At 38.4% G+C, this 13,516-nt stretch overlaps 2 protein-coding genes across 4 annotated transcripts in view; one reads left to right on the top strand and one right to left on the bottom strand.

Moving 5' to 3' along the window:
* The window catches only part of ZNF654 (zinc finger protein 654), a 94,892-nt gene extending 89,219 nt beyond the window's left edge, over nt 1–5,673 (bottom strand). For both annotated transcript variants that reach the window (XM_049628014.1, XM_049628013.1), the window contains exon 1: nt 5,467–5,673. In XM_049628014.1, coding sequence (XP_049483971.1) covers nt 5,467–5,655 — 189 coding nt within the window. In that variant the 5' untranslated portion in view covers nt 5,656–5,673. The remainder of the gene's footprint in view (nt 1–5,466) is intronic.
* Nucleotides 5,674–6,077: 404 nt separating this feature from the next.
* CGGBP1 (CGG triplet repeat binding protein 1) lies at nt 6,078–12,855 on the top strand. Of its 2 annotated transcripts, none has more exons than XM_049628016.1 (3): nt 6,078–6,168; nt 6,770–6,972; nt 9,194–12,855. In XM_049628016.1, exon 3 carries the CDS (start codon nt 9,213–9,215, stop codon nt 9,714–9,716), a length of 504 nt encoding a protein of 167 aa, XP_049483973.1. In that variant the 5' UTR covers nt 6,078–6,168; nt 6,770–6,972; nt 9,194–9,212; the 3' UTR covers nt 9,717–12,855. The 2 variants fall into 2 exon arrangements, with proteins under 2 accessions (XP_049483973.1, XP_049483974.1); XM_049628017.1 differs by lacking the exon at nt 6,078–6,168 and adding an exon at nt 6,459–6,617.
* Nucleotides 12,856–13,516: the final 661 nt, after the last annotated feature.

Below are 13,516 nucleotides of genomic sequence, written 5' to 3'. Positions count from 1 at the left end.
GAAGTAATAGGGCAGAGGAGGAAGGGGTTAGAGGGTAGGGAAGTGGATATAGAGAAAAGGGGAGGAGTGGTAAATTCAAAGTGTACAAACTGAACAGTGAGATGGTAAGGTATTCCCCATCTCCTCCATCAAGTAGGCTGGCTAACTGATCATATCTACAACTAGGAAAAAAAAAATATTTATAAACATGGAGGTAAAGATCATAAGAGCTATAAAAGAGTTGCAACTGATTGCCTTTGGGAAATGTGTGGGTTAAGAAAGGGACAGTATATGCTGCTTTTTATGATAAACCGGGGGGGCGGGGACTGGTTGCCTCTCTAATACCTATTCTTATTTTCTTTCTTGCTAACAAAATCACAGACCTGTGTTTATCAGGAAAAATGATACAAAAAAAAAAAAAAGAAAAGAAAATTCCTAGCATTTTTTCCAGATGGAGATACCTAACAAGATGAAAATGAAAGTCACTGAGTAGGATTTGGGCAATATATGTTTGGTTTACCCCTGTTCCTGCTACTTAGAACCCAGATGTGATGACTGGGACTCCAGCAACTATCTTGGGTCATGAAGCAAATGTGAGATAAGACAAGGACGACCGATAAGAAAGAGCAAATGATGGTACAATGATCATAAAGCTACTATATCATTCCTATACTACCCATTCAAGACTTTTCACATAAAAAAAAAAGAAATGTATACAACTGTTTAAGGTATTCAAGTCAAGTCTCTATTATCAGCAAAATGCAATTCCTGATATTCAAGTCCTGTATGATGTTTTAAAATAAATACATATAAAACACTTATAAAAATTAAAAGTAAATTAAAAATAATTCCAATTAATAGCAAGAATTGTTAATAATGCATTCTTACACCCTAAGAAACTACTAAAGAACTATAAATACTATGTAAATTCCATATTAAGACTAAGAAATCAAGATTATGTTTTCCAAATACAATTAAATTTTTAATTTCTCTAAAGTAACAATGTTTAAACCATGAGGCAAATCCTTTTTATCTGTTACATTGTCTCTTGGGTACCTATTCAAGTGCCCAGTACACAGTAGTTGTTAAAATTTTCTTAAGGATCACTGAATACTTTTTTGCCATTTGTATCAGTAATACAGATGTAAAGTATCCAGTGAGTTCCAAAGTAAAGGTGTAGTGGGGTTTCTCAATTTAGGCACTACTGATATTTTGAGCCAGATAATTCTTTGTTGCTGGGCTGCTCTGTGCATTTTAAGATGTTCAACACCCTCCCTGGCCTCTACCCACAATACACCAGCAGCAACCCCCCAATTAAGATAATCAAAAATATTGTCTTTGCCAAATGTCCGCTGAAGGAAACAAAATCTCTGAGAAAATGCTGTTGTTTTTGCACATCATTTAATATTTCATCAGGATCTTCTAGTTAAATAACAGAATTTTAGAACTGTAACATTCCCAAATTTTCTCTAAATTTTATTGTGGGATATAAACTATAAGTGACTTACAGATTAGATTATCTCTAATGTCCCTCTTAAACCTTCAGAGGATTTTGCAGGAGAGAAATATTAATAGCTTCTATCTATTTAATCTTAACTATGTGCTAGGTATAGTACTGAGGACTTCAGGTTCATTCACTCCTTTTATACTCATGACATCCTCATGGGATGGCTATTAACTCTACTGTAGTAAAAAACAATTTAAAAGTCTATGTTAGTCAACATATCAATGTGTTTCCAGAAATACTTCTTTATCACTCACTATATTCATTCTGGCACTAAACTAAGAAAGTTCTTAACTTGTTAGTATACAGTTTTCGATGAAAACATTTCAATATATCTAGCCAACAAGGTAAGCTGAATTATTACAACCTTCAGGCATTGGAGAAATAGTTCACAATACCAAACAAGTCAGAGAAATAATTATCTGACTGTTTCTTGAAGTATTTTTTATACTGTGACACTAAAGAGGACTTTTACAACTTTTCACCCATGATTCCCAGAGTACTTCCGGTAACTACTTTTCCCCTTTGCACCACTTGCCAAAAAAAAAAAAAAAAATCATTTTATAATTATTTGAAGATTTATTTGTGATTTCAAGAGAAATTGAAGGCTGGGTTCAAATCCCAATTCACCCTCCTACTAGAACTGAAAATAAGTTAACTTGTTCAAGCCTCAATTTCAACTATGTAACTTGTGTAATAAAACCAATATGAAGGCCTTAAGAGTTAGCAGGCCCTCAATAAAAATTATTCTCCCCCTCCTTTCATCCTAAAAGCAAATTAAATATCAGTTACAAGCCAATTCTATTTAAGCATTTGCTCAGGGTCTACTAATAAGAGCCAAGGGAGGATGTGATAGGGGCAGTTAGTCCAACACTACACCAGGTAACTATTTGGAAACCAACACTTTCAATCTCTCAAATCTATCACCTCAAAAACTAGCTGAAAGCTGAGGGGCTATTCCCTTAATCTGAGATTTTACAATTACTTGTATTGTTTCTCAAACAGAAAAGTATATCATCAACTGCACTGAGTGTAGGCATAATTATTACCACTTTATATCACCTCTGTCTTCTGTTTTACTTCTCCCTATGGTAAAAGATACAAGAACCTCTCTTGAAGTGTTCCTTCCTCTCTCCCTTCACCCACACAACTAACTGCCAAGAAATTTTGATTCATATTTCTCTCTAAAAGGAGGAAGATAAATTGAAGCCTTTCTTTTCAATGCCAGAACCGTCTGTGTATAATTCATGTATTTTTTAAATTATTTTTTAATGCTTATTTATTTTTGAGAGAGAGAGAGAGAGAGAGGGAGAGAGCACGTGCACAAGAGGAGGAGGGGCAGACACACACACACACACACACACACACACACACACACACACACACACAAAATCCAAAGCAGGCTTCAGGCTTGAGTTGTCACTGCAGAGCCTGATATGGGGCTCGAACCCACAAACCATAAGATCATGACCTGAGCCGAAGCTGGACACCCAACCAACTGAACCACCCAGGTGTCCCTAATTCATGTATGTTAACCGACACCCACCCAAGTGCATATTATGCATTTTGCAGATTACCCATGATTAAGTAATCTAATGAATATAAATTACTTCATATTATCCTTAGTGAATATTAGAAAACCAAATGCTTAAAAAGAAAATCTTTGGGAATTAGATTATATGATCCACTGTTTCCTTTACTGGCGAATGAAACAGAACTACTATACTAGATTATATTAATCAATGGATAAAATTCAACTTAAGACAGATAATCTTTTATTCCATCTTAAAGTTTTAATGTAAAAAAGACTTTACAAAGCTCACCTGGAAGGTGGAAATAGGACAAGAACCCAGGAACAAATCTACTGGTAATCTAGAGTACTATAAAATATGTAATGAGGTTTCAGGTAAAAGTTGGTAACATGAAAGTATGTCAGTTTAACTTAACTCATAATTTAGCAATATAAAATAAAGGTTCGTTAAGTACTTCCTGTTTAATTTACTTTCCTGGATATTTAGAAGGCAGCGAACTTTTATAGAACCATCAACTTCATTTGTTCTTAAAATAATTTACTGTCACTGTTCGGATGCTGTATTTCCCAGGCCAAATTTATTCATTTGTTCTTAAAACCGATTTCAAGATACAGAAGAATAGTTAAAAGTTCTACAAAAATGTTCTGGCCCTCAAAATTTTAAGTGCTACAGCAATTAACAATTATCTGATCAAGTAAATCCACAAAGCTAAATGTAACCAAAACCAAGTCGCTCATTAAAAATATAAAAAGCAAAACATAGAAAAAAAATGAAAAAAACCCTTTCTGCCCGTGAATGTATTTAAAAAATCAACTGTAACCTAATTTTTGGAAGTTTAAAATTCCCATAGATGCAAAGTATACTGATAACATGGTTTCTACACGTAAAATATACAATAAGAAGATATGTACTGTAAAGACACTGAGCCTCTAAGTCCAGTGAATGCCAATACCAAAACATATGCAAACATATACTTCCAAGAAAGTCACCAAAGAGCAATGTCAAAGAAAACTGACACACTTCATCCCAAGACAATTTCCACCTTCAAACCAATTTATCTATAGAGGTGGGAGGAGGGAGTCGAAAACAATTTAAAGCATTAAAAACTTAATTGAAAAGGTCAATCCATCCGTTTTCTTTCAATGCCTGGAAAGGCATAACATCAAATTTCAGCAAATACAATGCCCACCGCTGGTTAACTTCATTCCTACTTGTTACCGAGATGAAATTAATAGCTACCTTCAATTAACATGTAAAAGATGCAAACCCTTTACATATTCACCCATTTAATTACTCTTCCTATTTGACTGAAGAGGAAACTAAGGCACAGGGAAATTAAGTAACCAGTAGGTTACTTAGGTTACAAGGTAACAAGACTAGGAAGTGGTGGAGCCATGATTCAAACCCTATACTGTAAGATAATAAACAAATAAAACAAGGGAATGGAGTGTTAAAGGAATAAAAAAAAAATCCAATTCGCAAGAGTATGGTGAATGAGAACGAAATATTTAAAGTATAAATACACGTAGATGTGAGTGTAAATTACACAAATTTTACCCCTAGACAAGTACTTTCTTGCTATAATATTTGATTACAGTCAAACACTTTCAACTACATCAAATCGTAGTGGCAGACGACCAAGTAAATAATTTACCGTCACTGTTTAGACACTGTATTTTACAGGCTACATAAAATACATTGTAATTTAAAACATGAAGGGGGTGGTGAGGTAATCGGAGCAATAGTTTAAGGAAAACTACTTTCTCTATCAACAGCTCATTAAAAAACAAACTACGTGTGTCGGGGAACCGGGGTAAGAAAAGGAAAGATGACAATCACACTGCCTTAACCCCACCTCCCAAAAAAGTAACTAACAGTGGGTCAGCGCCTAAAACCAACTGGAGAAATGGCCCAGTGGGATCTCGTGAGGGGATGACAGGAGACCCTAGCAGAGGGGGAGGGGTGGCGATGACAGGAGAGGGGGCGGTAGAGAGATGGCACGCCTCCCATCTCCGAAAAAGGGGAGAATACGGGGGGCAAGGGGCGGAGAAGGGAAGGCAGGAAATGTTGCCAGAGATTCCAAATGAGGTGAGAAGGAACAGGGTAGGAAACCCAAGAAGGCGGGACCCTCGGGCAGAAAGGGGTCTGTTTGGAGCAGAGGAGGCATGTCAGTACACAGTTTTCCTGCCAGCTGACCCCCCTTCTCTCCAGCCCTTCCAACCCCTGACAAACTCACTTTCTCAGCAACCCTAAACCCGCGGGTCATCCCAGTCCCGCTCCCTGCCCCCCACCCCAAGCCGGATAGGTGGAGGAGGGAGCTTCACTCTCTCTCCTTGTTGGGCTGGTAGAGCGGACACCGGACACAGCCCTGATTCGAGAACGAAAAGGCCAGGAAAAGCAGGGAGGCCCAGGACCCGGGTGACAAGTCCGGGCGGCCGACGGGCGCCTCACCTGACAGAAGCGTCGGCAGTAATCCCGACTGCTGATCCCAAAGCCGCCGACACCGCAGCTGCCGCTGCCAGCGCCACCTCTGCCGTCACCCGCAGCTCTGAGCCCAACAGGGCCTGGCGGGGACTCCACAATGGCCACGAGCTCTTCTCCGAGGCGTTCGGCCTCTTGATCGCTCTCTTCCTCCGCCATGAGGCTCTCGCCGCCCAGCGCGTACCAGCCCCTACGCCGCCGCCGCTGTAGCTGCCTCGGCTAACCTCCTCCTCCTCTAGTTCCCTCCCCCTTCCCTCCGCCCGAGCCGGACAGGGGCCTCTCGGCTGGCTCTACTTCCGGCTCCGCCCACCCACGCCCCCAGTTTTCATTGGATATATGAAGTTGCCAATCACACACATGCCCACCCTTCCACTCCCATTGGCCGAATCAGCCGTCTGTTTGATAGACTTGCGGTCCGTTGGTCAATGCTGCTCGGCGGTTGCTGGGGACCGCCTACGAGCTTTGCCGTAGGCGGCGCAAGAGGACGGGGCGCGGCGGGGGACACGGCGGCCGCCGCGGGGCTCGATCGGGCAACGGCGACGACGACGACGACGGCGGCGGCGGCGGCGGGTTTTCCTCCTCCTTCACCCCCTGGCTCCTTTTTTTCTTCTTCCTCCTTTCCTTTCCGGCCGGGTCTCGTCCACTTCCCCTATCGGCGGCCCCGATCCTACGGTACCGAGGAACTAGGGAGGCCGAGGGTGGGCCCGGCCGTTGGTGCGGGCTTTGGGCCCGGGGCCTTCCGTCCTGAAGCGGGAGCCGGGGGCGGGGCCGGGGCGCCGTTGTCGGCGGGAGGAAGAGGGAGGAGACGGGAAGCCTGACAGCGGACGCCTCCGCCAGGCGCCCGCCGCCTCCTCCCCTGAGACTGCCGCCAACTCTGCTGTCGAGTTCCCGGGCCCACGGCCGGCGGCTGGGTCTCGGCCCTGCCCAGCTAGCGGGGCAAGGGTTGTGGGGCGCCAGCGTGCTGAGCTTGGCGCGGGAGGAGGGAGTCTAGACGCCGGGAACGTCCCGCGCCCCGCCTTTCCCTCCCCCTCCCGAACCCTCGGGCCTGGGGCGCGCGAGGAGGTGCAAAGCGGGGCAGACAACTGAGAAAGGACTGGGTTGAGGAGTGTGGAGGTGTTGAGGTAAACGTTGGGATCCGGATTTGGGTGAAGTTACCTAAAGGGAGCGATTTCAAAGACACCTGCGTGGTGGCTGTGTTGTTCGTCTTTTTATCTACCCTTCTTCCCTCCCCCTCCCCCATTTTTTCTTTCCATTTGTTTTTCATGTTTTACAGTAAAGGCATGACTTCCCGGCACCGCAGGGAAAATAGGGTGCAAGCCCAGAAACTATTTCCCCATCACCACTTGTTGAAAAACTGATTTGAAAGCATCTCCGGGTTTGAACAAACGAAAGTTCCAGGATTTCCATCGTCTCTGGTTTTGCTCTGGAGACCATTCACTGCTAAGTATCAAGACGAAAAAACTGGAAACTGACCGGGTAAACATTTAAACTTGAAAACTTACGAGTTTTATTTCGATCTAGTAAATAATCTGCTTCTCTTTTATTGGCTAACTTTTTAACTTCCTCGTTTAAAATATCTTTACCTTTTGTTGAAAACACTTGTTATTCAGGTCTGTAAAGTCGGGCATCCTCTACTGGGTGGATATTTGCCTCTGCAGTAACACAAACAGACTTTTTGAAAGTTACAAGTCTTTGGAATGTATAGGCCTTTAACATTAGCACAAATGATGGAGCATTTTATGCTTCAAAGAATAATGAACATGTTTATTGTTTTAAAGTTTGAAATCCAAATATTTAAAGACAGAGGACTTTTCTCATTGAAAAATTTAAGCATTCCTGGGCACAGATACTTAATGTTTTTCATTACTAGCCTAGAACCATTAATCATATTTGGGACTGATTTGCTGTAAGAGTAAAAACACTACCATTGGGGCGCCTGGTTGGCTCAGTCAGTTGAACATCGAATTCTTGATCTCAGGGTGGTGAGTTCAAGCGCTGTGTTGGGCTCCGAGCAGGATGTGAAGCCTACTTAAGAGGGGGGAAAAAAAAAAACAAAAGAAAAAAGAAAGAAACTATTAAAGTACAAAAATGTGTAATAGTAATTCACTACTATTTTGTGGGGCAGGAATCATATCTGTCTTGTATGCCATTAAAAACCTGTAGTCTAACAAAATTTGACACATGAGAGTCCAGCATTAAACAATTTTTTTAATGGAAAGAAAACAATTAAATCTATTAAAATCTAAACTTTATCATATTTTCCAGAATTTCTGTGAAATGTTACCTTTCTGAATTTATGTCCACAGGTGTCATACATAACACATATATTAGCAATTTAGAGGTCTTTTGAGAGAGATTTCATATAACCCAGCTATGAATTCTCTAGTATGGGTTAAGGGAATAACTTCATTATTGCTGATTTTTTAATTTGTTATATATAGGTTAATGTAAGAGCTTAGTCCGAAGGAATAGCTCCAGAGAACAAATGGTTGTCACTGAAAATATTTGTTTGGTATCTCAATTTTTCAGTGTCCATAGAAGTAACGTCATGATTTTGGTAATAATCATAAAATTTTGTTATTAGGATAAATTAATAAATTATCATGCCACTCCTGAGTTAAAGATTCAGAAAAATAACAAAGATAATCATTTACTTTCCATCGAATTGTGATTGAGCACCTATCATATACTAGGCACTATGTTAACTTTTTAGATTTGTGCTAACTTATTAATAGGTAAAATAAATAATTAACAAAGGTATTTTTAATGGTAAAAAGAGGAAACAAGTATTAGAAAAAGCATTTGCATATCTTGATCATCACCTTTATAAAACTCAGTGGAGGTATATTTGCATTAAAATATGACTGGGGCACCTGGGTGGCTCAGTCAGTTGAGTGTCTGACTCTTGATTTCAACTCAGGTCATGATCTTGCCTTTCAAGGGATTGAGCCCCATGTTGGGCTCTGTGCTGACAGCCCAGAGCCTGCTTGAGATTCTCGCTCTCCCACTCTCTCTGCCCCTCCCCCACTTGTGCTCGGTCTCTCTCAAATAAATAAACTTTTTAAAACATGACTTACTTTGAGCTCTGTATTTTGGCTTTAAAATTTAATGTCCTTGTTGCTGCTATTAATTGCAGCTGGTCTGTGTTCTTTCTTGGTTTTTACTTTTTGTTTTTTCCGAACAGTTTTGGACATTATATCCATCTTCATATAGAAATAAGCCAGTTTAGTGGCCCACCTGTTTGAACAGACTTTGTACATAATTCCCTACAATTGTGTTCCTAAAATCAGTTGCCCCAAAACTGTGATGGGAAAAGAAGCTCTTTTAAACTTCAATACACATCTAAGTTGAATGAGAGTAATATAATTGATACCCTAAATATTGGCATCAGATCAGGTTTTCCTAAAAGATAGTGACATCTGGAATAGTTGGAAATTCTTTTTTCATAATTCTAATTTATTTGAATTTCATCAAATTCAAGGAATGGACCTGATTGTTACTAGTAATTTGCTCTGGTTTTGCCTTCCCTTACATATTTTCAGGTAAGTTAAGAGTTAATAGACACAGTCTATTAATTTGAATTAAGTTTTCTGAAATCTTTAAATCTTAAAATACTCATACCTGTCTTTTGTTTGTTAATTACTTCCTGAATGAATTGTTGTTATAACACTTATCTTTGTTTCTCTTGTCTCTGAAGAACCTTATTCAGAGTCAGAATGGAAAGATTTGTAGTGACAGCACCACCTGCCCGAAACCGTTCTAAGACTGCTTTGTATGTGACTCCCCTGGATCGAGTCACTGAGTTTGGAGGTGAGCTGCACGAAGATGGAGGAAAACTCTTCTGCACTTCTTGCAATGTGGTTCTGAATCATGTTCGCAAGTCTGCCATTAGTGACCACCTTAAGTCAAAGACTCATACCAAGAGGAAGGCCGAATTTGAAGAGCAGAACGTGAGAAAGAAGCAGAGGCCCCTAACTGCATCCCTTCAGTGCAACAGTACTGCGCAAACAGAGAAAGTCAGTGTTATCCAGGACTTTGTGAAAATGTGCCTGGAAGCCAACATCCCACTCGAGAAAGCTGATCACCCAGCAGTCCGTGCTTTCCTGTCTCGCCATGTGAAGAATGGAGGCTCCATACCTAAGTCAGACCAGCTGAGGAGAGCATACCTGCCTGATGGATATGAGAATGAGAATCAGCTCCTCAACTCCCAAGATTGTTGACAAGGAGGTTACCACCATTGTGATCAAGATAAATGTGGAGTATTAAAGTTATGTGTTGATTGTGTGGTTCATTTTTATATTTATTTCATTTAAAATCATGTGATGCAGAATAGTTTTGCAATGTGTATATAGTTGCAGGCAAAAAACAAAAAAAAAAAAAAAAAAAAACCTCACTGCAAAACTTACTGTTAATTTTAGTCACCAATGGTGTAAAGCAAAACTTAGGGTTTAGAGTGTGCTAGGATACCTGAAACCTGATGGTTATCTTTAAAATTGATGGTTTTTCTCCTGAAATGTTTGTGCATGGAAGAACTGCCCTGCTTTTTTACCCTGTTGCCATATATGATTATTCCTTGTGAAATTACTTAATTACTTGGATTGAACACTAGCCTAGGAAATTGAAGCTGCTGCCAGGCAACACCACTCACAGTAACTTAAAGGAATTATTTCTGATTAGAGGATCCTCTTCAAAAAGGAAGGGATGGTGGGAAACTGTTCTTCTATCTTCAGATCCCTTGCAGAAATGACTGTCTTTATTTCAAACTATGCTTGTATATGATGTAGTTACCTTATCTATCCTTCAGTTCCTCACTGTCTTTTTTTCACCCTTTTGAAAGGCTTATTGTATTAGTAGCAGCTTCAAGTGACCAAAAGACTAAAATCGTTCTTTTAATGTCAGTGCCAAAAGCCATGGGGAATTTTGCAGTGACATGATTTTAGTCTCTTACTATAAACAAATTTTTTTAACCATAGCTTTCATTTCAAGCATCATCTTGAACTTGCAAGCTTTTTTTTTTCCCAATGTCTTGATGTTAAAAGATTTAAAGATTGGCATTTTTATTTAAACATAGACATTTTATGATTGAGTTTCCTGTTTTTACAGAAGACTAGTAATTAGCTTTTGGCTGACAGATCAGATAATAAGGAAATTACTTTCTATACATTAATGTTTCCATATGATTTATAAGACTTTAGGTAAATAGAACCGAGTTAACTTACTTTCACTTTTATGCGCTTTTGCCTCTGGTGGTGCAAGGTTTTTAAACATGGATGATAAACAATTGTCTAGAAAGACTGGCAAGATTTTTGTAGTGGGAGATCTGGCAGTATCCTGCATAACTGTTTGGGTGAGGAAATAATCAGTCCTGTTAAAGGTCAACCATGTTCAGGAAATGATCTCTGTGAACCTCACTTATCCTGTAAGTTATATCCTCTCCATTGGAGACCCAAATTATATTTTTTAAAAACTAAACAGCTGAAGACTTGGACTAGAGCTTTAAAAAAAAAACAAACTTAAATTTCTTGAAAACGTTTAAGTTTAAAATACTCATGAAATATATTTCTATTACAAAGCACTAACATGAATGCCCTATGTGACTTGGAGTTATCTTTGAGGTCATTTTGCCACAAATCTTCATTTGAAAAAAAAAAAAAAAAAAAACCAAAGTGAGTAAGAAGGTTATGTTTTTCAGAAACAGCTTTCCATGTCTTAAGTTTCTTTTACAGACTTAAGTTCCTAGTTCGGGTTGTCAAAGTGCCCATCTGATTTTTAGATTTTATGTTAGTTTTTGTGTTGTTTTCATTTTAAAATAAGCCTGCCACCAAGAAAAAAAAAAAATTGCTCGGCAAAATTTGAGTTTTTCTCACGTTTAGTTATGTAAAGTAGCACAATTAATGCCTGGAGTAGTGCTGTCATTGCTAAAGCACATACATGAGGAGACCAGCAGCAAAACATAACCAAAATATACTTTGCTTTTACTTCCCCTAGTAAAGAATTTGCAGGCAACCATGTTTCTTTTGAATTAACTAAGATGGTAGAATATCTAAGAAGCTAGGAAAATAATTGAGTTTTATAGCATTTTCAGAATACAAAAATAAGGTTACATATACAATCATTCTAATTTTTCAAAATTCCATGTGATTCAGACTGCTCCCTATTTTAATATTAATTTGCACTAACAGCAAACACATAGTGGCAGAACAGTTTTGAGTAGTCCTAAGCAGTAAACTGGATGATGTTGCACAAGAAAAACCAATAATTCACATTTGAGTTTCTAGTAGTTATTATTGATTTGATGATCGTTTAGGTCCCATATGTGTTCATGTATTTCTCCAGGCTCCTAACTATTCCCACATATATATATCTAGGGGCATAATTCTTCCTCCTATTAGGATCATATCATGTCCTTAGAAGCATTTTCCATCCTGTTGTGGAGGTTTAATATGTTTGTTTACTGATTATGAAACTTTTTGTTCCCTGAAACTGGTTAACTTTGTCTCATAGTTCAATAGGTAAGGCAGAATGATTGCTTTAGCCTGCTCAAACTGGTACAAATCCGTGAAGCCATGGTTGGCATATGTTGGATAACAAACGAAAATGTCTAAGGTGTATGCTGCCATGAAGGTGTAATGGACATGTGTACAGAAGCTTTCAATCTTAACTATATAGTGTTAGTGTGATGCTATACTATTGGAAAAATAGCAGTTTTTTTTCTATTTTATAAGTTGTATGCATAAACATAAGATTTGTAATGTTTCATTTATAAACTGCCTTCTTCAACACATGCTTACCTGTTAATAGTGTTTTCTTGAAGTATGGTAGTATGTCTTCCAGAATTTCACTATATGCTTACAGTAAATAGTTACTAGCTTGTTGAAATGTTAAATTCCTTGTTGTTGTTGTTTTGTTTTGTTTTGTTTTAATTCTGTGGGGCATATAGCAAGCCTGAAAGACATTGTAATTATTTCCTACAGGGTGAAAATTTAGAAAGATTGTGTATGAGAGCCTAAATAGTTATTTTATTCATTATCATCTTTAAAACTTTTTTTTTTTTTTTTTTTAAACAAATGCTACTTCCAGTTAATGCATTTGGCCCTACTGATTTTGGGGGACCAGAAAACTTTAAAGAAAAAGCTCTGCATCTTACAATTGTAACCAATTAAGTATCAGCTTGGGATTTTTCTGAAGTATTCATTGCTTAAAAACTGTTGTAAGTAAAAGTTGGCAAGATCTCCAAGCAGAAAGTTCCATGTTAAAACTTTTGCCTGAAAGAATTTGTATGTGAATGTTAATGGAAAACACATTTAAACAAAATAAAATTTAAAGTGGCCCAAAACGAAAGCCACAAACATTTCGTCATTTGGTGCTTAGTCTTTGTGAGGGCTCTCTGTGGTTTGACTTGCCCCAACTGACTTTAAATGAGTACAAATCACCTTAAAACATATTCATTAAATAGAAGATTCATCCTATAATTTGATTGAAAATCTTAGCCTGAAATAAATTGCTTTAGTTTCTGGTCAGCACTGATTAACTTGTGAATAGTGAAGTGACTGTCCTAAACCTTCATTTATCTCAATCCATACTATCATAGACTTCTAAGGTAAATACAGTTCTTACCTAGTGGTATTCTACTTGTATCCAAGATACTGTATTCATTAAAAGTTTACTATGTTTATTTTTGTATTCCCATGCTTTTTTTTTTTTTTTTTTTTTTTTTTTTGCTCACGCATGTATCCTTAGTATAATGTGTCACTTTTAAAGTTTTGTCTCTGTGACTTTTAGAAATAAATTTCAAAAAAATTGTTTCAGAAGTTTTTGAAAGTACATTTTGTGAGTCAGTAACATATATTTTTTTAATTAATTATTCATTTAGTCTCTCACCCGATGTGTGGCTGAAACTCAAGACCCCAACACCAAGAGTCACATGCTCTATCAACCGAGCCAGCCAAGCATCCTGTATTTCATTTTTTTAAGTAACATATTTTATTGTTCCAAAATAACAGAATTTTACTAATTGAGT

This window comes from Panthera uncia, chromosome C2, assembly GCF_023721935.1.
Source record: "Panthera uncia isolate 11264 chromosome C2, Puncia_PCG_1.0, whole genome shotgun sequence".
NCBI lineage: Eukaryota > Metazoa > Chordata > Mammalia > Carnivora > Felidae > Panthera > Panthera uncia.
This window is presented reverse-complemented; position numbering and strand designations above follow the sequence as displayed.